We start from the raw sequence: 23,570 nt of genomic DNA, 5'->3' as shown, positions 1-23,570 counted from the left end.
TATTCAATTATACAGTTCACCCCACATCCTTTCTCCAACAAAATAATCGAAACAATATTTCCCATAGAAAATAATGCTAATATCAGTAGTCACTTCCAGTCATACGTTAAAAACTTCAAGTACAAAACCCAAAACCAGTGAAGTTGGGACGTTGTGTAATTCGTAAATAAAAACAGAATACAATGATTTACAAATCTTATTCAACTTATATTCAATTGAATAGACTGCAAAGACAAGATAATTATTGTTCGAACTGAGAATTTTTTTTTTTTTTTTTGCAAATAATCACTAACTTAGAATATAATGGGAGCAACACAAGTTGACACAGGGGCATTTTTACCACTGTGTTACATGGCCTTTCCTTTTAACAACACTCAGTTAACGTTTGGGAACTGAAGAGACCAATTTTCAGAATCAGAAGAATCACAATCAGAATCAGAAGAGTTTTATTGCCATTGTTTGAGAACGGGTTTACAAACTAGGAATTTTACTTGGCGCAATTGTGCAACATAAAACACATATAACACAGAATAGAATAACATGAGCTGTAACTGAGATATCAGATCTTGTTATTTTTCATGTGCCTGATGGCCGAGGGGAAAAAACTGTTCAGGTTGCGGGAGGTGTGGGTCTGGATGGACCGTAGTCTCCTGCCTGAGGGGAGAGGGGAGAATAGTTTGTGTCCAGGGTGAGAAGAGTCAGCTGTGATCCGACCCACACGCCTCCTGGTCCTGGAGGAGAACAGGTCCTGGAGGAGAACAGGTCCTGGAGGGGTGGGAGTTTGCAGCCAATCACCTTCTCAGCAGCACGTACCATGCGCTGCAGTCGATGCTTGTCCCGGACTGTGGCGCCGGGGAACCACGCGGTGATGGAGGAGGTGAGGATGGACTCGATGATGGCTGAGTAAAACTTCCCCAGCATCTCGGTCGGCACCTTCAGTTTTTTCAGCTGCCGCAGGAAGTACATCCTCTGCTGGGCCTTCTTGATGAGGGAGCTGATGGTTGGCTCCCACTTGAGGTGATGGGTGATGGTGGTGCCCAGAAACAGATGGAGTCCACAATGGAGACGGAGGTGGGAGAGTCAATCGGGGTGAGGGGGGATGGTGGGGCTTTGACTTTCCTGAAGTCCAAGATCATCTCCACTGTTTTCTGGGCGTTCAGCTCCAGGTTGATGAGGCTGCACCAGGACGCCAGCCGGTCCACCTCTCTCCTGTAGGTGGACTCGTCGCCATCCGAGATGAGCCCGATGAGAGTAGTGTCGTCCGCAAACTTGAGCAGCTTTACCGACTGGTGACTGGAGGTGGAGCAGTTTGTGTACAGGGAGAAGAGCCAGGGGGAAAGTACACAGCCCTGAGGAGTACCAGTGTTTGTGGTTCGATTGTCCGAGACAATCTTCCCCAGCCGCATGTGCTGTCTTCGGTCTGTCAGGAAGTCATTGATCCAACTGCAGAGGGAGTCGGGCACGCTGAGCTGGTAGAGCTTGTCTCGTAGCAGTCCAGGGAGGATGGTGTTGAAGGCAGAGCTGAAGTCCACAAATAGGATCCTGGCGTAGGTTCCTGGGGAGTCCAGTTGCTCCAGGATGAAGTGGAGGGCCAGGTTCACTGCATCATCTACAGACCTGTTGGCTCTGTAGGTGAACTGCAGTGGGGCCAGGAGGGGGGCGGTGATGTCCTTGAGGTGGGGCAGGACCAAGCACTCAAAGGACTTCATGACCACAGACGTCAGCGCCACCGGCTTGTAGTCATTAAGTCCTGTGATCCGTGCTTTCTTGGGGACAGGGACGATGGTGGAGGTCTTGAAACAGGACGGCAAGCGGCATAGCTCCAGAGAGGTGTTAAAAATGTCAGTGAAGACAGGAGCCAGCTGATGGCCGTTCGTGATGACAGTAATGTGTGTTGAGGTCCTGAGCGAGAGTCCGGTCATTCAGGGCCTGGGGGGCTTTGGGCTTATAGTTCGTAAGGGCCCTTAATCCTCTCCACACGGCTGTAGAGTCAGTGGAGCTGAACTGTTCCTGTAGACGAGTAGAGTACACAGATTTAGCTTTCTCCACTTCCCTGTTGAAGTGGTAGTTCGCTTCTCTGTAGGTACTCCGGTCCCCGCTCCTCCACACAGTGTCCTTTTTCTTGCGCAGCTGTCGGAGCTTGGGTGTGAACCAGGGCTTGTCGTTGTTATAACAAGCCCTGGTGCGCGTTGGAATGATGCGCGCCTCATTGAACTGTATGTATGAGGTCACAGTGTCCGTATACTCGTCCAGATTGTCCGTGGCCGCTCCAATTGCCTCCCAGTCTGTCGTCTCCAAACATGCGCGCAGCTCCCCCACAGCCTCAGTGGTGTAACACTTAATGGTCTTCATAACAGGTTTAGCCAGTTTTAGTCTCTGTCTGTATGAAGGGATTAAAGGCCTACTGAAACCCACTACTACCGACCACGCAGTCTGATAGTTTATATATCAATGATGAAATCTTAACATTGCAACACATGCCAATACGGCCGGGTTAACTTATAAAGTGCAATTTTAAATTTCCCGCTAAACTTCCGGTTGAAAACGTCTATGTATGATGACGTATGCGCGTGACGTCAATCGTTGAAACGGAAGTATTCGGACTCCATTAAATCCAATACAAAAAGCTCTGTTTTCATCTGAAAATTCCACAGTATTCTGGACATTTGTGTTGGTGAATCTTTTGCAATTTGTTTAATGAACAATGAAGACTGCAAAGAAGAAAGTTGTAGGTGGGATCGGTGTATTAGCGGCTGGCTCCAGCAACACAAGCAGGAGGACTTTGACTTGGATAGCATACGCGCTATCCGACGCTAGCCGCCGACCGCATGGATGATCGGGTGAAGTCCTTCGTCGCTCCGTCGATCGCTGGAACGCAGGTGAGCACGGGTGTTGATGAGCAGATGAGGGCTGGCTGGCGTAGGTGGATAGCTAATGTTTTTAACATAGCTCTGTGAGGTCCCGTTGCTAAGTTAGCTTCAATGGCATCGTTAGCAACAGCATTGTTAAGCTTCGCCAGGCTGGAAAGCATTAACCGTGTATTTACAGGTCCATGGTTTAATAGTATTGTTGATTTTCTGTCTATCCTTCCAGTCAGGGGCTTATTTCTTTTGTTTCTATATGCAGTTAAGCCCGATGCTATCACGTTAGCTCCGTAGCTAAAGTGTTTCGCCGATGTATTGTAGTGGAGATAAAAGTCACTGTGAATGTCCATTTCGCGTTCTCGACTCTCATTTTCAAGAGGATATAGTATCCGAGGTGGTTTAAAATACAAATCCGTGATCCACAATAGAAAAAGGAGAGAGTGTGGACTCCAATGAGCCAGCTTGTACCTAAGTTACGGTCAGAGCGAAAAAAGATGCATCCTGCACTGCACTCTAGTCCTTCACTCTCACTTTCCTCATCCACGAATCTTTCATCCTGGCTCAAATTAATGGGGTAATCATCGCTTCCTCGGTCCGAATCTCTCTCGCTGCTGGTGTAAACAATGGGCAAATGTGAGGAGCCTTTCAACCTGTGACGTCACGCTTCTTCCGGTACAGGCAAGGCTTTTTTTACCAGCGACCAAAAGTTGCAAACTTTACCGTCGATGTTCTCTACTAAATCCTTTCAGCAAAAATATGGCAATATCGCGAAATGATCAAGTATGACACATAGAATGGATCTGCTATTCCCGTTTAAATTTAAAAAAATCATATCAGTAGGCCTTTAAGTGCACCATCACGTGATTTGATAGTCCGAGAGCAGCGCGCGGGACTGCATGGTATGTCTTACTTATTGTAGTGTAACAGTGATCCAAAGTTTTCTCCTCTCTGGTCGGGCATTTAATAAACTGCCTATACTTGGGTAATTCCTGGCTCAGATTTCCCTTGTTAAAATCACCAAGCACGATAACAAGAGAGTCCAGAAAAGACCGTTCCACATGTAAGATCTGGTCTGCAAGCGTGCGCTGAGCGTCATGCACTTCCGCGTTGGGCGGTATGTAGGCAGCCACCAGTATGAATGAAATAATCTCACGCGGTGAGTAAAAGGGCTTACAGAGAATGAAAAGATATTCCAGAGCAGGTGAGCAGTGTTGGGATATCACCGTCACGTCTGTACACCAGTTGTTGTTGATGAAGAAGCAGACTCCACCGCCTCTTGTTTTGTCTCGGTCCGCGCGGAGAAGATGAAAGCCCTCCAGTTAACCGCGCTGTCCAGGACACTGGCGCTCAGCCACGTTTCCGTGAAGCACAAAACACAAGATGAGGAAAAGTCCTTGATTCTTCTCATCAGCAACGCTAGCTCGTCCATCTTGTTGGCAAGTGAGCTGACGTTGGAGAGAAAGATGCCAGGTAAAGGCGTGCGTAATCCTCGTCTGCGTAGACCAGGGGTCCCCAAACTAGGGCCTGCGGTCCGGATACTGCCCCCCAGCGTCCAAAATCCAGCCCGCGGGAAGTCCCAAGTTAAAAAAAAAAAAAAAAAAAAGTTTTTATTTATTTATTTATTTTTGTATTATTATTATTTTTTAGATTTGTCCTTACTAGTCCATTTTCTACCGTCTCCTAGCCACTCAGGCAAATCATATTGTCTAAAAATGCATTTTACCATCGATAACGTGACATGCAGCAAGTGCGCTCTTTATGTCAATTAGTGCGCGAGGAATATATATATGTATGAATACATATTATATATATATATATATATATATATATATATATATATATATATATATATATATATATATATATATATATATATATATATATATATATATATATATATATATATATATATATATATATATATACATATACACACACACACATATAGACCCATATACATATATATATACATATATACACATATACATATATATATACATGGACATATACATATACATATATACACACACATATATACACATTTACATATACATATGCACACACACACACACACACACATTTACATATAATATATATATATATATATATATATATATATATATATATATATATATATATATATATATATATATATATATATATATATATATATATGTGGTGCGGCCCCCAGCCAAATTGTTTTACCCCAATGCGACCCCTGGCGTAGACAGACAAGGGCTCCCGCTCTCTTTCCTCTTCGGTGCGGTTTCCCTCTTTTGATCAAATAATGGACCAAATCCGCAGCTGACGCTAAAATGACCGGTAATAAGTCCGTAGGGGTGATTGATCTGATGTTCAGTAGCTCTTCGCGGGTGTAAGAGCACGCAGACACACAATTTACGCACAAAAACAAACAAAACAGAGCGCACGAGAGCACCGAGGCAGCCGTGATCGGCGCCATGATGCAAACACAGTAACAATACACAACACACCTGCTTGTGCAATTTTTGAAGCTTTTCAGGTGGAATTCTTTCCTATTCTTGCTTGATGTACAGCTGAAGTTGTTCAACAGTTCGGGGTCTCCCTTGTGGTATTTTAGGCTTCATATTGTGCCACACATTTTCAATGGGAGACAGGTCTGGACTGCAGGCAGGCCAGGCTAGTACCTGCACTCTTTTACTATGAAGCCACGCTGTTGTAACACGTGGCTTGGCATTGTCTTGCTGAAATAAGCAGGGGCGTCCATGATAACTTTGCTTGGATGGCAACATATGTATGTACCTTTCAGCATTAATGGTGCCTTCACAGATGTGTAAGTTACCCATGTCTTGGGCACTAATACACCCCCATACCATCACAGATGCTGGCTTTTGAACTTTGCGCCTATAACAATCCGGATGGTTATTTTCCTCTTTGTTCCGGAGGACACGACGTCCACAGTTTCCAAAAACAATTTCAAATGTGGACTCGTCAGACCACAGAACACTTTTCCACTTCGCATCAGTCCATCTTAGATGAGCTCGGGCCCAGCGAAGCCGGCGGCGTTTCTGGGTGTTGTTGATAAATGGCTTTCGCTTTGCATAGTAGAGTTTCAACTTGCACTTACAGATGTAGCGACAAACTATAGTTACTGACAGTGGTTTTCTGAAGTGTTCCTGAGCCCATGTGGTGATATCCTTTACACACTGATGTCGGTTTTTGATGCAGTACCGCCTGAGGGATCCAAGGTCACAAGCATTCAATGTTACTTGTAGTGATTTCTCCAGATTCTCTGAACCTTTTGATGATATTACAGACCATACTTGCCAACCCTCCCGTTTTTAGCGGGAGACTCCCGGTATTCAGCGCCTCTCCCGATAACCTCCCGGCAGAAATTTTCTCCAGACAAACTCCCGGTATTCAGCCGGAGCTGGAGGCCACGCCCCCTCCAGCTCAATGCGGACCTGAGTGGGGACAGCCTGTTCTCACGTCCGCTTTCCCACAATATAAACAGCTTGCCTGCCCAATGACTTCATAACTGTAGAATAATCGAGGGCGAGTTCTTGGTTTCTTATGTGGGGTTATTGTTAGGCAGTTTCATTAACGTCCTCCCAGCGCGGTAACAACACACAACAACAGCAGTCACGTTTAGTCTACCGCAGGGGTCACCAACCTTTTTGAAACCAAGGGCTACTTCTTGGGTACTGATTAATGCGAAGGGCTACCAGTTAGATACACACTTAAATAAATTGCCAGAAATAGCCAATTTGCTCAATTTAGCTTTAACTCTGTTATTATTAATAATTAATGATATTTATCTTTGTGGAAACACTGATCATCTTAATGATTTCTCACAGTAAATATATATAGAAACAGATAAATATCAATATGCAACACTTTATTTTTATATTTTCTCTAAGTGCACATTTTTCAAATTGAACATTTTCAAATGATCACTTCTAAGACAGTCTTGTGAAATCACAATATCCCATTTTAACTAGCTAGCCACTAACATTTTTTAACAAATCATGAATTACTTTGCACCATGTTTGTACAAATAATAACTCATGTAAAATACAAAAGTAAACTCTCAAATTTTTTAATCATGTCACACTTTGAACTGGACACCAAATCTGTTATCTGTTTCTTTGTCAGTTAGTGGGAAGCCTGGCATTGCATGCTGTTAACTAGTGTGTTGTACTCTGGTGTGTAACTTGACACTGCAACTCTGAGTGAGTCTTGCAGATGTGCATCAGTGAGGCGTGTTCTGTGTTTGTTCTTGATGAAGTTCATGTCAGAAAAGGCTGATTCACAAAGATAAGATTTTTCCTCATTGTTTGCGGAACCTTCTTAATCTTTTGGACATATTTTCACAGCAATCTGGCCTTAAGCTTAATTATGATAAATGTAAAATGTTAAGGATCGGAAATCTAAAGGGAACGTCCTTTCGAATGGAATGCAAAGTGCCTGTTTTGTGGACAGATGGACCAGTTAACATACTTGGTGTTGTTGTCCCAGAAAATCTGGAAGATCTAGGCTCAGTAAATTATGATAATCGACTAAGAAAGCTGGACAAAATTATGCAATTATGGAAAGGGAAATCCCTAACCTTGTATGGTAAAATGTCTATTGCCAACTCGTTAATTATTCCTCAATTTATTTATTTGTTTTTGTCATTACCAGCTCCATCACAAAACTTTTTTAAGATTTATGAGCGGAGGGTCTTCGATTTTGTCTGGAACGGCAAACCAGAAAAGATTAAAAGAAAGGTTTTGTACAAAGAGTATGAATATGGGGTCCTGAAACTTCTCAACCTTGAAACTATGTGTCTGTCTTTAAAAGCATCAATTGTCCCAAAGATGTATTTAAACATTGAGTGGTACACAAATGTCCTGTTGGACAAAAAACATGTACTGTATCAAAAGAAATTGTATCCTTTTTTACAAGTGATCCCCTCCCAGAGAGTCTGCTGGGAAACATGGCAGGGTTCATAAAGGAAACAGTCCACTCATAGTGGTGTTTTCAATTTTATGTGCCAGAAAAAAGAGACGATATTTTGCAGCAGTTAATATGGATGAACTCTAATATTGTAATAGATGGAAAGCCTTTCTTTTGGAAAAATATGTTTGAAAGAGGAATCATTTTTGTCAATGATATTATCAATGAGAATGGTAAAATTATGAAGTATGATGAATTTAGAGCTATGTAGGGTGATGCTTGCTCAAGCTTTTCATTTTATCAACTAACTGGAGTAATTGGGAAAAGATAGAAACAAATAATTAATTATAGAACTACTAAATCATTAGTTTGTAAACCTCTAATAAGAAATTCTAGTTGGCAAAAAGGAACTAAAATAAATAGAAAAATATATAATTTTTATTTAATAAAGAAATCTTTGAAGGCTGCCTCATACAACACAAATGGAAAATGGGAGGACTTTTTTGACTTCCCGTTGCCATGGGATGCCATATTCAAACTAATCTATAAAACTACTATCGATGTGCAAAATCGTTATTTTCAAATTAAAATTATTTAAAACTTCTTACCCACAGGGAAAATGTTAAAATTATGGAATATGACAGAGTCAGATGATTGCCGATTTTGTTGTCAGGAGCCTGAATCACCCTGCATTTGTTTTGGTATTGTCATATTGTGTCTTTGTTTTGGGTGGAAGTTGAAAAAATGTGTTTAAGGATTGGTTTGTTTATGAAGCTTAATGTGGTTTCTGTTATTTTAGGAGAGTTCATTGACAATCATGATTTAGTCAATTTAATGATAGTACTCGGTAAAATGTTTATTTTTAAGGCCAAAAACAGATATTCACTTAGTATTACTTTCTTTAAAACATTTATTCAGTATTTTCTAACTTTAGAAAGTTACATGGTTGAAAATGATAATGATGCCAAAAAACATTAAAAAAAAAGATGGGAAGTCCTCAAAGGCTTATTTTGAAAGTATAATTATGTTTATAGATTATATGATATCTGTTGTTGTGTTCCCTAATTTGAGTGACCTGGACATAATCTGGACTGCAGATAAATGCTTATTTTGAAAATGTAATTTTGTTTATAAATTATATGCAATCTGTTGGGTTCCCTAATTTTTTTCTGTGTACATGAATGAAGGTGTGTGTTGCTGAGTCCGACTTGGACATTATCTGGACTGGGCCTGGTTTAAAAAAACCCTTTAAACAAATCTAATTTCATTGACAACCAGGTCTGTTGAAGATAAGGCCCTTTTTTTAAAAATAAAACAAAATAAGATAAATAAATAAAAAACATTTTCTTGGATAAAAAAGAAAGTAAAACAATATAAAAATAATTACATAAAAAATAGTAATTAATGAAAATGTTAGTGGACCAGCAGCCTATACAATCATGTGTGCTTCAGGGACTGTGTCCCTTGCAGATGTGTTGTCTATGTTGTGGGAACCAGAATATTGGTAGCAGAAAGAAATAACCTCTTTTGTGTGAGTGGGTGTGGATGAGTGTGCATGGGGGAGGTTGTTTGGGTTGATGCACTGATTGAAAGTGTATCTTGTGTTTTTTCTATGTAGATTTAATTTAAAAAAAAAAAAAAAAAAAAAAAAAAAAAGTTCTTTTTTTTTTTAGAGCAGGCCCGCGGGCGACTCATCTGGTCCTTACGGGCGACCTGGTGCCCGCGGGCACCGCGTTGGTGACCCCTGGTCTACCGTAAAGCAGTTCTTCTGCCGTAAACAGCAATGTTGTGACACTCTTAAACAGGACAATACGGCCATCTACCGGATAGCCTACAGAACACTGAAATTCAAGTATTTTTTAAAAATGTATATGTATAATAAAATAAATATATATATATATAGCTAGAATTCACTGAAAGTCAAGTATTTCATACATATATATATATATATATATATATATATATATATATATATATATATATATATATATATATATATATATATATATATATATATATATATATATATGAAATACTTGAGTTGGTGAATTCTAGCTTAAATATATTCCCCTCTTAACCACGCCCCCGACCACGCCCCCTCACCCCCCACCTCCCGATATCGGAGGTCTCAAGGTTGGCAAGTATGTTACAGACCTTAGATGGTGAAATCCCTAAAGCCCTTGCAACAGCTCGTTGAGAAATGTTCTTAAACTGTTCGACAATTTGCTCACGCATTTGTTCATAAAGTGGTGACCCTCACCCCATCCTTGTTTGTAAATGACTGAGCATTTCATGGAAGCTGCATTTATACTCAATCATGGCACCCACCTGTTCCCAATTAGCCTGTTCACCTGTGGGATGTTCCAAATAAGTGTTTGATGAGCATTCCTCAACTTTCTCAGTCTTTTTTGCCACTTGTGCCAGCTTTTTTGAAACATGTTGCAGGCATCAAATTCCAAATGAGCTAATATTTGCAAAAAATAAAGTTTTCTAGTTCGAACGTTAAGTATCTTGTCTTTGCAGTCTATTCAATTGAATATAGGTTGAAAAGGATTAGGAAGTCGTTGTATTCTGTTTTTATTTACGATTTACACAACGTGCCAACTTCACTGGTTTTGGGTTTTGTAATATGTGGTTCTGTGGTTATCGTCACATAAATTCTCTTTGCCATCATCTGTAACCTTTTGGCTTTAAAGAATCGTACACACAATAAATACTAAATATAAATGAATATATAATAACAAATATATGATGTAGTAATGATATTTATAAAATACTGACTTGATGCTGCTTTTCGTCAGAATTGTTGGTAGATTTCCAAATGAAATATGTTCAAGTGTTGAAGTTGCACAGATTGGTCAGCAGATGTCGCTGTGGTGTGTCCATCATCAGGGTTCCTCCACACCAGCCTGCTGCGCAACAACTTGTCCACTTCGGTGGTTTACGCTCAAATGAACAACCGAGGCCAAATGCTGCAGTGGAACGTGTCTGCCCCCTGCCGGTTGGAAGGGGAAGTGTGGCCCTGTCGACGGACTGGGCGTCACAGCTGCATTGAAATTGAAGGCTTCAGGCAGCTGCTGAACAAAACAACATGGAAGCAACGCAATGGACGCTGGGTGAGAAAAACATGACTTTAGTAGAAGTATTTTCCCAGTGGGGCAGCACGGTGGAACAGGGGTTAGTGCATGTGCCTCACAATACAAAGGTCCTGAGTAGTCCTGAGTTCAATCCCGGGCTTGGGATCTTTCTGTGTGGAGTTTGCGTGTTCTCCCCGTGACTGCGTGGGTTCCCTCCGGGTACTCCGGCTTCCTCCCACCTCCGAAGACATGCACCTGGGGATAGGTTGATTGGCAACACTCAATTGGCCCTAGTGTGTGAATGTGAGTGTGAATGTTGTCTGTCTATCTGTGTTGGCCCTGTGATGAGATGGCGACTTGTCCAGGGTGTACCCCGCCTTCCGCCCGAATGCAGCTGAGATAGGCTCCAGCACCCCCCGCAACCCCAAAAGGGACAAGCGTTAGAAAAAGGATGGATGGATTTTACCAGTGGAAAAGATGGACCTGGGCCCACATTGGACCCACACACTTGATTCAAGTTTTATATCCCTGCATTTACTCTTGTTTTATTGTTATATGTCCATGCAAAGTAACACTAGTCAGCCATTCATTTATTTTTAAATCATTAAACAGGTTTTAAGACTAGTAGATCATGTTTTCAAATGAGAAAAAAATAAGAAAACATTGAGTTATGGTTTAAACTTGTTAATCATCAATCAAAAAGAATAGATTTATTAAAATTAGGGATGTCCGATTATGGCTTTTTGCCGATATCCGATATTCCGATATTGTCCAACTCTTAAGTTCCGATACCGATATCAACCGATACATATATCAACCGATATATACAGTCGTGGAATTAACACATTAGTATGCCTAATTTGGACAACCAGGTATGGTGAAGATAATTTTAAAAAAATTTATAAAATAAAATAAGATAAATAAATTAAAAACATTTTCTTGAAAAAAAAAATAAAGTCAAACAATATAAAAACAGTTACATTGAAACTAGTAATTAATGAAAATGAGTAAAATTAACTGTTAAAGGTTAGTACTATTAGTGGACCAGCAGCACGCACAATCATGTGTGCTTACGGACTGTATCCCTTGCAGACTGTATTGATATATATTGATATATAATGTAGGAACCAGAATATTAATAACAGAAAGAAACAACCCTTTTGTGTGAATGAGTGTGAATGAGTGTAAATGGGGGAGGAAAGTTTTTGGGGTTGGTGTACTAATTGTAAGTGTATCTTGTGTTTTTTATGTTGATTTAATAAAAAAATGTAAAAACGATACCAATAATAAAAAAAACGATACCGATAATTTCAGATGTTACATTTTAAAGCATTTATCGGCCGATAATATCGGCAGGCCGATATTATCGGACATCTCTAATTAAAATGTATTTATATATCCCTTAATCAGAAGTGTCTCATTTGACACATAGTTTAGAATGCCGGACCTAAAACTCCTTGTGTTTCTTTTACTTAATATTTTTTAATTTCCATACACCTTTGGATGGTCTTGCTATTTAATATATTTATTATGATTATAAATTAATATGTTAAGGCTAATTAGAATCATTGTAATGGTAGCGGTATTAATATTACTAATTGTTTTTAAACGATGCAAATCAATGTATCAAATAAATTCCATTGACCCTACTACTTATAATACTAATGATGATAATAATCTCTATTAATAACAATATATTGAAATAGTTTTAGCAGAAGTAATAGTTTCCCATCCAATAGAGATCAATATTGTTCTGCTGGCGCTAGCGTAGTAAAACTGGACATACATAATAACAATAAACACTGTCGCTATAACTTAATTGAGATACAAAATACCTTATTTGTGACAGGCCAGCATAAAGTAAAAGCTTTAAAACAATTGCTCTAGCTCAATGCTAATTTACATGTGATTCGCCATACAGATGCTAGTAGTTAGCATTGGCAATATTATAGGGTGATTTTAACACCTCCAAATTTGGTAATCAAGCTTAAAACTTAAAATAAAATCATATATATATATATATATATATATAGCTGAGATAGGCTCCAGCGCCCCCCGCGACCCCAAAAAGGGACAAGCGGTAGAAAATGGATGGATGGATGGATGTGTGTGGGTGTGTGTATATATATATATATATATATATATATATATATATATATATATATATATATATATATAAGAATCAATCATCTGATGTGTAATAAGTACAGTACTTACAGTATAAACACTTTTTTTTGGCACTCAACAAAAGACAAGACTGCCACATTCATCTTAATGGCAGTAGGGAACAGAATAGTACTACAGAAACAGCCTTAGGACAAACTGAACTGAATGCATACTTGCAAATGGGACTACTTCTAATACCGTAATACAAATTGTATTTATAATAGTAATAATTATTATTATTATCATATTGTTATTATTATTTGTGTTACAGTAATGATAATAATATTTTTCATTTGTAATATTGTTCATTATTAATAATCATTTGCATTACGAATAATGAAAAATAATAATTTTTCATTATTCAGTTTTATGCTTCTAAAATCTGGAATGGTCTTCTGGAAGATGTGAGACGGACCTCAATGTTGGCAATGTTCAAATAAAAGTGGTTTTACACTTTTATTTAATTGTGCATATGACAACTGAAAGTATTGTATCTACACTCTGTGATTGTATTTAAATTACAATAGCTTTTATGATGATTTTATTTTAATGTTTTTAATTTGTATTATGATTAATTTTACGATTAATTTATTTTTTATTTTTATGATCATTTTATGATTATTCTTCTGGTAAGTTTCTGTAAAGCACCTTTAAGTTGCCTTGTGTACAAATTGTGCTCTGTAAATAAACTTGCCTTGCCTAATAAATGAATAATAGTAACAATAAAACGTATTATTATTGTTATTATTATAATCAAAGTTTCTATGTATTAATATATTTATTTATTTCATATACAAACAATATTTTTCCATTGTGTCTCCAGGTAAAAATGGTGGTCTTTGAAGACATCAACCTGCAGCTTTCGCCATGCGTGATGGTAAATAACATTTTCCAGTCAGTCCATCATATTTTTAACACAAAATATTTGTTTTTAACATCCCAATATTTATGCACAGATGAAAGTAGGAAGTGAAGCAGACCTCCCCCTCGGTCCTTTCTGTCATCACAACTGTACGTTGGCACAAATACTCACTACAAAAGTGTAGCTGCTCTTCTTTTAGTCATATTGTTGTTGTTGTTGTCCTTGCAGCAGCCGCCAGGTGGCGCTGGTGTTTGCTGCTAGTGGCTCTTTTGCTGCTGGTTTCCTTGGCGACGCTGATGTTGTGTTACCTGCATGACTTTGTCAAGAGTAAGTTGAAGCTGCACAACATGACAGGCTGCAGCAATGACCAGATACACTTTGTTCAAAAGTCTCCCCACAAAGGCATCCGGTACTTTTTACTACATCATGCAGTACAACTTTTCATGGTGTAATACAGGAAGTACCCCACTCTATATTTTTTCCCACAAAACGCGGCGCAAAAAAGGTCGTGACAATTTGGCCAAGCAACCACCCCTTCTTTGTTGCGAGTCCAATATTTTTTCTAGATGTTAGAATGTTAGATTGACTTGAAGTTTCTCACATAGCTGAATGCGCACCACTGCAAATCATTGCAGGATTTGGCACACACAGTGACAAGCACACCTTTGTAGCACTAGATGTTGCAACAGCAATTCAAGTGTAAGCCACGTCACACATGACCGTGTTTAAAGATGACTTGTCAGCTGACTTTGGATTGGCTGCCGCTAATCCAATCAGCGCAGGTGCGAGCAATCAGCTGCTCCTGTTGTAGCTGGCAGCAGATGGCGGCAGACTGATGCAGTAGCGACGCACAAAACTTTCTTTTGTTGCAAATTATCCACTCAACGACTACAATAACGAAACGGCGAGATGCAAAGACTTAAGCGAACATGACCATCGTCTTTGTAAATGGAGTTCAGTGCAGCGCTTGCAATTTCTTGACGGCACGATGTGCACTCTGAACTCCATTATAAAATTGTCTGTTTCCACATTTGTTGTTTGTTTTATTTTATTTTATGCTTAAACCTACCATGATCACATTGGTTAAGTTTATTGCTATGTTACCTTGATTTCGGCTAATATAGTGTCATTTTGACAATTGTTTTGATTATACTATAATTGTAATATTTGAAAGATGATAAAATTAATGTGTTGTGGCAGTTGCGGATGTCACCAATGCGGCGGTGTGAGGAAATTAACTCTTGCTTTTCCAAACGGCTTTAATCAACTGCCAACATGAGAATCCTAAACAGGAAGGGCTTAAAGTTGACTGGATTTGTAAATATACAGCGACAAAGTCTAAGTTCATTGTGTTCTAAAACGGCACAGATTTTTTTTCTCAGAATTTTCAACTAGTTTGAATTGTTTTGCCAAGAGCAATATTTGTGTAGTTTCCTAGCTTGACGCTCCTCTACTTTCTCCGGCTCCCGCTTGCTGCGGCAACTACAATTGACAAAAAAACTCCAGACGCTCCTCTTTGTTTTGTGTATCGTTTACTTGTGAACTTAATCATTCCAAAACGTCAAACAATAACGATGTGGGGAAAAAAATGTATAGCAGAATAAAGCGAGTGTGTTACAGTAAGAAAGAGTAAGAAAAAGTAAGAGTAAGGTCAAAAAACTTTGTGGCTCGATTCCACCACACCTGACTTCCATAACCCATCATACACTGTGTCCAAACCTAATTACCACACATATCCTTCCACCATAAATGCAATTAAACAGTTACATATTCTTTACTGTATTAAAGCAGTATAAGATAGGCCACCTGCTCAGTGGCCTTGTGGTTAGTGTGTCCGCCCTGAGATTGGTAGGTTGTGAGTTCAAACCCCGGCCGAGTCATACCAAAGACAATAAAAATGGGACCCATTACCTCCCTGCTTGGCACTCAGCATCAAGGGTTGGAATTGGGGGTTAAATCAGCAAAAATGATTCCCAAGCGTGGCCACCGCTGCTGCTCACTGCTCCCCTCACCTCCCAGGGGGTGAACACGGGGATGGGTCAAATTTCACCACACCTAGTGTGTGTGTGACAATCGTTGGTACTTTATCTTAACTTTGACTTTAACTTTAGTACGTTATCGAATTATTCACACAAATGTAATAATTACAAATAAAGTGTGCCTTATAAGTACTCTAATAAAGCACCTTCCATAACATGTAAATTAACTTAAATAGCATTTAGGCTTCGACAATTTGTAATATTTTCAGAATTTTTTACGAAAAAACCCCGGCTATTTTGAAGTTGTCTTTATATTTAAATTATTATGCCATGATTTTACCAGACCATCCCACTAGGGAATAGATTTTCTTCCATGCGGCCCCTGAGCTAAAATTAGTTTGACACGCCCGCAATAGAGGGTTCCTGCTTCTCGCAGTTCATAGACACGCACGCGCAGATTGTACTACACGCTCACTAATCTGGATGCACTTGCTCAAATCGTACACGGCAAAAGTGTCCCAAAAGTAAGTAGACAGCTGCTAGACAGGGTTCTTTCTGATTAGGGACAGACAGACAACTTAAAACACACGTACACAGATCTGAAACACACACTCTGATTGATATACAGACACAAAAATTAGCACACGCGCATGCAAAATGGATTACACGCGCACAGATTGAGATACACTTTTGCAAATCATTTTGCTACAATAATACTTCCATAATATTTGGGAAAGTTTGCCATGAAATTATTATCAGTGACTGAGCATCGAAGGAATACCTTTGTGGTAAAAAGTCATACGAAACGTCCTGTCATTCATTATTTGATGTGCTTATTAACATGTTAAAGTTAAAGTACCGCTGATTGTCACACACACACTAGGCGTGGTGAAATTTGTCCTCTGCATTTGACCCATCCCCATGTTCACCCCCTGGGAGGTGAGGGGAGCAGTGAGCAGCAGCAGTGGCCGCGCTCGGGAATCATTTTTGGTGATTTAACCCCCAATTCCAACTCTTGATGCTGAGTGCCAAGCAGGGAGGTAATGGGTCCCATTTTTATAGTCTTTGGTATGACTCGACTTAACGATCTCAGGGCGGACAATCTAACTACAAGGGGAGGGGAGCCGTGAGCAGCAGCGGTGGCCGCGCCCGGGAATCACTTTGGTGATTTAACCCCCAATTCCAACCCTTGTGCGGCACTGTGTGTATTTTGCATAAAATCAAAGCATACAAATGTGTAAATAAACAAAAAATATAAATACTACAGCAGTATTGGCTGAGTGTGCTGTTTGTGTGGTGGCCACTGATTGGCTCAGCCTTACGAGTGTAAAGGTGACTATGTGGGTGTTATTTCATGTCTAGGGCTTTCATATTGTTACAAACTGTATTTAGAAGGTCACTAACACGTTTTTGTATGCTTAAGCTAGGAAAATATTTGATTTAAAATGAATAATTCCTACTTTGCGGTAGTTAATTGACCATTTAGCAGCAAAAACGAGAGATTTCTGCAGTCTGTTTTGTATTGTTGTGTGTGCAGTGGCAGGCCGTGCGTTTCCCACCTAGGCCTTCAGTGATCTCAACTTCAATGAATACCTCTCAAAATACCATAATTGATGTCACCACATGATCATTGCTGGAGAAATACTATACAGTAACACATTTACACCCTACTGATTAACACATCAACAATGTACAAAACTGGTTATTTTCTGGCGCAGTTAAAAATCAATAAAAACACATCAGCAATTAAAACATATACCGTTAATTTATCTGCTTGGCTTATGCAACTTCCGGTCAATAAAGTTTGATTCAAAGTACACACTTCTCAAATATATATTAACTGCCCTGACCACATGATGGCGATAGATAGATAGATAGATAGATAGATAGATAGATAGATAGATAGATAGATAGATAGATAGATAGATAGATAGATAGATAGATAGATAGATAGATATAAATAAAGATATAGATAGATAGATAGATAGATAGATAGATAGATAGATAGATAGATAGATAGATAGATAGATAGATAGATAGATAGATAGATAGTACTTGATTGATTCTTTCAGGAGAGTTCCCTCAGGAAAATTTAAATTCCAGCAGCAGTGTACAGAATTGAGATCGAATTTAAAAAAAAAAAAATAAATAGTGGGGTTATATGTTATTGTTTTGCATCCCCTGTCATCCTAGTACCCCCCTGCCCCCAGAGAGGAGTTGTACAGTCCATCCATCCATGATGCTCACTAGTTTTTCCACAGTCCTCTTCTCTGCCACCGTCACCAGTGAGTCCAGTTTTATTCCCATCATAGAGCCGGCCCGCCTGATCAGTTTCTCCAGTCTGGAGCTGTCCTTCTTAGATGTACTGCCCCCCCCAGCACACTACCATGTAGTACAGAACACTGACAACCACAGACTGGTAGTACATCCACAGAAGTGTTTTGCAAATGTTGAAGGAGCGCAGCCTCCTCAGGAAGTACAGCCTGCTCTGTCCTTCCCTGTACATGTAACAATGTTAGTTAAATGACAAGCATGACACACTTTAACAACAATAGTTTACAACTTTTAGTTGTAACAGAACAGCTCCTGTCAACAACTTGTGATATGATTGGCTATCGCAACTGTCTATCAACTCTGTGTTCTCAAATTAATCCGCTAACGGTCCCGATGAGTATCTATGGAAGTAGAATTGTCTCACATCAACATATATATCAATATGATATTAATACATATGCATATATTAATAAATATACAAATACAGAGGTGATATACAAATAAATAAATAATTTGTATAGATAAACGCGTATTTCTAAATATACTTTTGAGATTTGAAAATATATACAAATAAAATTTATAGGGATGTCCGATAATGGCTTTTTGCCGATATCCGATATTCCGATATTGTCCAACTCTTTAATTACTGATACCGATATCAACCGATATATACAGTCGTGGAATTAACACATTATTATGTCTAATTTGGACAACCAGGTATGGTGAAGATAAGATACTTTTAAAAAAAAATTATAAAATAAAATAATATAAATAAATTAAAAACATTTTCTTGAATAAAAAAGAAAGTAAAACAATATAAAAACAGTTACATAGAAACTAGTAATTAATGAAAATGAGTAACATTAACTGTTAAAGGTTAGTACTATTAGTGGACCAGCAGCACGCACAATCATGTGTGCTTACGGACTGTATCCCTGCAGACTGTATTGATATATATTGATATATAATGTAGGAACCAGAATATTAATAACAGAAAGAAACAACCCTTTTGTGTGAATGAGGAGGGAGGTTTTTTGGGTTGGTGCATTAATTGTAAGTGTATCTTGTGTTTTTTATGTTGATTTAATTTTTTTTTTAAAACAACAACAAAAAAACGATACCGATAATAAAAAAAACGATACCGATAATTTGCGATATTACATTTTAACGCATATTATCGGACATCCCTAAAAATGTATAAATATAAAAATGTGACATACAAATAAATCAAGAATTTGTATAAATAAACGTGTATTTGTAAATCTATTTTTGAGATTTGAAATTTAAATATGCTTGATTTTGTATTTGTATTGAATTTGCATACGTGGATCGCTTTTTGCTTTTGTGTCGATGAGACATTCCTACCACAAACCAAATGCACAAATAAATGTGACCTACACACTCTCCTGAACAACCAGCAGAGGGCACTGCAGCCAGAGCGGTCTGGGTCACAGAGCATTATATGCATTATATGCAAAATGCCCAGAGTTCTCTGCACAAAAACAATCCACCTCTTTACAGACAGAACACACAACGGGCCTGAGCTCGCTAATGTTAGCGTTGTATTAGCTAATGCTAATTTATCCAGTTAATCTGAAAGACCGTGCTAGCTGCTTATTTTATTGTATCAATGCCGTTTAATGACCTTGTCCCGATGTAAATACTGATCTCTTATCAGGCTGCAGTGCCCTCTGCTGGTTGTCCAGGGGAGTGTGTAGGTCACATTTATTTGTGCATCTGGTTTGTGGGAGGAATGTCTCATCGACGCAAAAGCAAAAAAGCGATCCACATATGCAAATTCAATACAACTACAAATACAAAATCAAGCATATTTATATTCAAATCTCCAAAATATATTTACGAATACGTGTTTATTTATACAAATTATTTATTTATTTGTATATCACATTTGTATTTCTATATTTATTAATATATGCATATGTATTAATATCATATTGATATGTAAGTTGATAGACTCGCATAAGTATCCAATCACAGGACGCGTAAATGTCACGTTCAACGTGAGGCCATCTAGAAGGCCTTACTGACAACAACTCGTGATCTGATTGGCTATCGCAACTGTCTATCAACTGTATGTCCCCGTTCACTTACAGTGCACAGACACCCGCATTGTTGATTCTGAAGGCCCGGGGCAGATTTGGTACAGCATGGCAACATAAACTAGCTGAATTCTGATTGGATATAAATTAAAACTAAAAACAACAGCACTGGAAGGAGCATAATATGACATGAAGAGAATATGAATACTTTTAGATATTTAGGGAAAGTAAATTAAAAAATAATTGTATCTTTAATTATGATCATGATTTCTGGTTATGTTAGGCCAGCAGAGAAGGCCTTGCTGGCCCTGACGGCACACAACTGTGTGTGTGTGTGTGTGTGTGTGTGTGTGTGTGTGTGTGTGTGTGTGTGTGTGTGTGTGTGTGTGTGTGTGTGTGTGTGTGTGTGTGTGTGTGTGTGTGTGTGTGTGTGTGTGTGTGTGTATGTGTGTGATTTATTTATTTTTTCCTCCTGTAGAATGTGTGCGCAGAGCTTCCCGTGGAGTTAGGACGAGTCCGCACGTTGTGCTCCTGAGTCCTCCAGGTGTTGACAAGGACATTTCAGAGAAGGTTTGTGACCTGGGCTCTCTGCTCAAGCAGCAGAAGTTGAGTGTGTGCGTGGACCAGTGGAGCAGGAGGGAGCAGCACAGCCTGGGCCCCGTGGTCTGGCTACACTCCCAGCTGCTGCACTCCAAGAGCCGCGCAGTGCTCATCTTGACCCCCGGAGCCTTGGAGCTGGCGCACGAGTCGAGCAATCGGCACCAGGAAGCGGAAGGAGACTTTGGGGATGTGCCTCTCATACCGTCTCCGTACTCGGATGCTTTCACCGCCTCGCTGTGCCTCATCCACCAGGACAAGCAGAAGGGTCGCGTCGGACAACGTTTTCTCCTGGTCACCTTTGACCCCAGCGTGGTGAAGCGCCACGCTGGCTCAGCGGGACTGTTTGAGGGCCTTGAGCTGCTCCATATTCCCTCCCAGACCAAAACTTTAATATATGAGCTTGGAAAAGGGAAGCCTGGGTTGGATGGAGATTAAAGTAATTGTGTGTTGCAACTGTTTGTTTTATGTTGTCTTATTTATTTGGTTGTTATTTCTGTCATCAGGGTTTTAAAGTCTTATGTGTCTCGCTGTGTTGTTTCAGAGACCTGCCTTGAGACTACGGCTGGAAATGAGCATTTATGCTAAGTCCGGCGCATTTACACTGTTTATTCAAGTGTTGTTAATGCACACTGTCCCAGTTAAAGAAATGAAATACAAATATGCTAACAATTTTAATATTTTGCATTTGCATTAGGCCAAAGTGCGTGTGTACTGTTGTCTTATTGATGATCTATAACAAAGTAAACATAGTTTTCATTTAGGGTGATATTATCCATTTTGACTCGCATCAGGTTAAGAAAATTTGGCCGGGGGCCGGGCTATGTGTATGTATATATATATATATATATATATACGGTTTGCAAATACATCAAAGATGCTATTTTAATCCATTTCTAATAGATAAAGCTTTGGCCTGGACAAGAGGTCATCAGGTGGTCCCCAACGTTCACCGAGTGTTTCGACCCTTAACCACAACACTCTCCGGTTGGTGGGTCAGCAGTGATTGGCCAGATCACTGCCCCTCTCATCCAGGCTTCCAGCTATTGTCCTCTCTTTTATGCCAGAGCCAACAGGAGGCTCTCTCTGCCGCTTCTCCCAGCCTACGAACGGCTGTTTTCCTCGAGTGACCTCTCAATCCGACCTTTGTCATCAGATTCCACACAGATTGAGCAGGGAATCCTCGACATCCAACTTCCACTGTCATCAGCCATGCCATCCACCCCTTGTCCCGGCAGTCCTGGACAAGTTGTTGGTACTTTGTTTTCTTCCTCTCTGCCGCTTCCTCACATCCCTCCTCCCATGGGACAGTAAGTTCCACCAGGATGATTTTCTTTCCCTGTGGGGACCACATAACTATATCTGGTCTTAGAGTGGTGGACAGTACCGCCTCTGGGAAGAGGAGCTTCCTCCCCAGGTCGACCTCCATCTCCCAACACTGGGCCAACTGCAGGAAGTTTTGCTTGGCTTGGCCTTGGACAACTGGTCTATGACCCTCTTTCACGAAGGTGATGGTGCTCAGCAGTGGCTTAGTTTTGGCGTGGTGTTTCTTTCTCCTCTCTTGCTCTAAGATGTTTGCGAGCATTGCCAACACCCTGTCATGGCGCCACCTGTATCTTCCCTGGGTCAATGCTGTTTTGCACCCAGAAAGAATATGCGCCATAGTTCCTTTACCGCCACACAACCTGCACAGCGGGTCCTCCCTCATTCCCCACCTATGCAAGTTGACTGGGGTCGGCAGGGTGTCGTATACTGCTCGGAGCAGAAACGAGATACGAAACGGCTCCAGCCTCCACAGTTCACTCCACGTCACGGTCCTCTTGGGAAGGTTCCACCTTGTCCAGGCACCTTGGGTTGCGAGCTCGACGGCTTTAGCTCTTCTTCCTTCTTCCTCAAGGTTTCGAACTTCATCCTGGATCATGGTCCTCTTTTCCCTGGGAGTGGACTTGGACCACTGCTGGAAATGTGATGTTCCTAGACCCTGTCTTCCAGTGCAAGGGCTTCCGATGGTATCTTTGGTCCTGAGAGATGATTCTGCCTGGGTAACAGCAGTGCTGGCGGCCCACTTCCTGCCAGATCTTGTTCTTATTCCAGCTTCCCTGATGAGTTGATCTTGGGAGTCCCTATACGTCAGGGAAAGTCTGCATTTTGCGACTTTAAACTCCTCCACAACTGAAGACAGGGGGAGCTGGAGCTGACCCGACCTTATGTAGAGCCCCGTAGATGTAAAGCTTGGGGGTATTCCCAACCATTTACGAAGATGCTTGTTGAACTTCCTCTCCAACCCTTCAACTGTTGTTATGGCCACTTCGTACACAGTGAGAAGCCACATAAGTCTTTGGAGTAGGCCATGCTAGTAGATCCAGCACTTGTATTTCCCAGGCAGACCAGACTTGTCAATCTTTTTCAACCATTCTTCAACTTGATTTTCGGTGCTGGAGATGCTGTTTTTATCTGTCATGGAATCATCATACCACTTTCCAAGGCATTTAATAGGGTTCCCCTGGATGTTCGGGATCGTTTCCCCCTGAACAAGCAGCTTGAACTTTCCCGTTGTTTTTCCCTTTTGGATCACCAGACACCTTGATTTCTTGGGCTTGAAGATCATCTTTGCCCAAGTAGCCATACAATCCAGTTCCACCAGGACCCATCTTGCCTGCACGTGAGTTGGTGTTATCACGGTAAGATCATCCATGAATGCCCTGATTGCTGGTTGTTGGCTTCCTGCTGCAGTCTTTGGTCCTCTTGACTTTGTGATCGCTGCAGAGATGATC

At 40.2% G+C, this 23,570-nt stretch overlaps 1 protein-coding gene across 1 annotated transcript in view; it reads left to right on the top strand.

The window, feature by feature from the left end:
* il17rc (interleukin 17 receptor C) overlaps window positions 1-21,252 on the top strand; it is a 48,549-nt gene extending 27,297 nt beyond the window's left edge. Inside the window, exons 10-14 of the mRNA XM_062052095.1 lie at window positions 10,674-10,897; window positions 13,848-13,901; window positions 13,981-14,035; window positions 14,115-14,213; window positions 20,678-21,252. Of these exons, the coding sequence (XP_061908079.1) occupies window positions 10,674-10,897; window positions 13,848-13,901; window positions 13,981-14,035; window positions 14,115-14,213; window positions 20,678-21,234 (989 nt within the window). The 3' untranslated portion in view covers window positions 21,235-21,252. The remainder of the gene's footprint in view (window positions 1-10,673; window positions 10,898-13,847; window positions 13,902-13,980; window positions 14,036-14,114; window positions 14,214-20,677) is intronic.
* Window positions 21,253-23,570: the final 2,318 nt, after the last annotated feature.

This window comes from Entelurus aequoreus, linkage group LG01, assembly GCF_033978785.1.
Source record: "Entelurus aequoreus isolate RoL-2023_Sb linkage group LG01, RoL_Eaeq_v1.1, whole genome shotgun sequence".
NCBI lineage: Eukaryota > Metazoa > Chordata > Actinopteri > Syngnathiformes > Syngnathidae > Entelurus > Entelurus aequoreus.
This window is presented reverse-complemented; position numbering and strand designations above follow the sequence as displayed.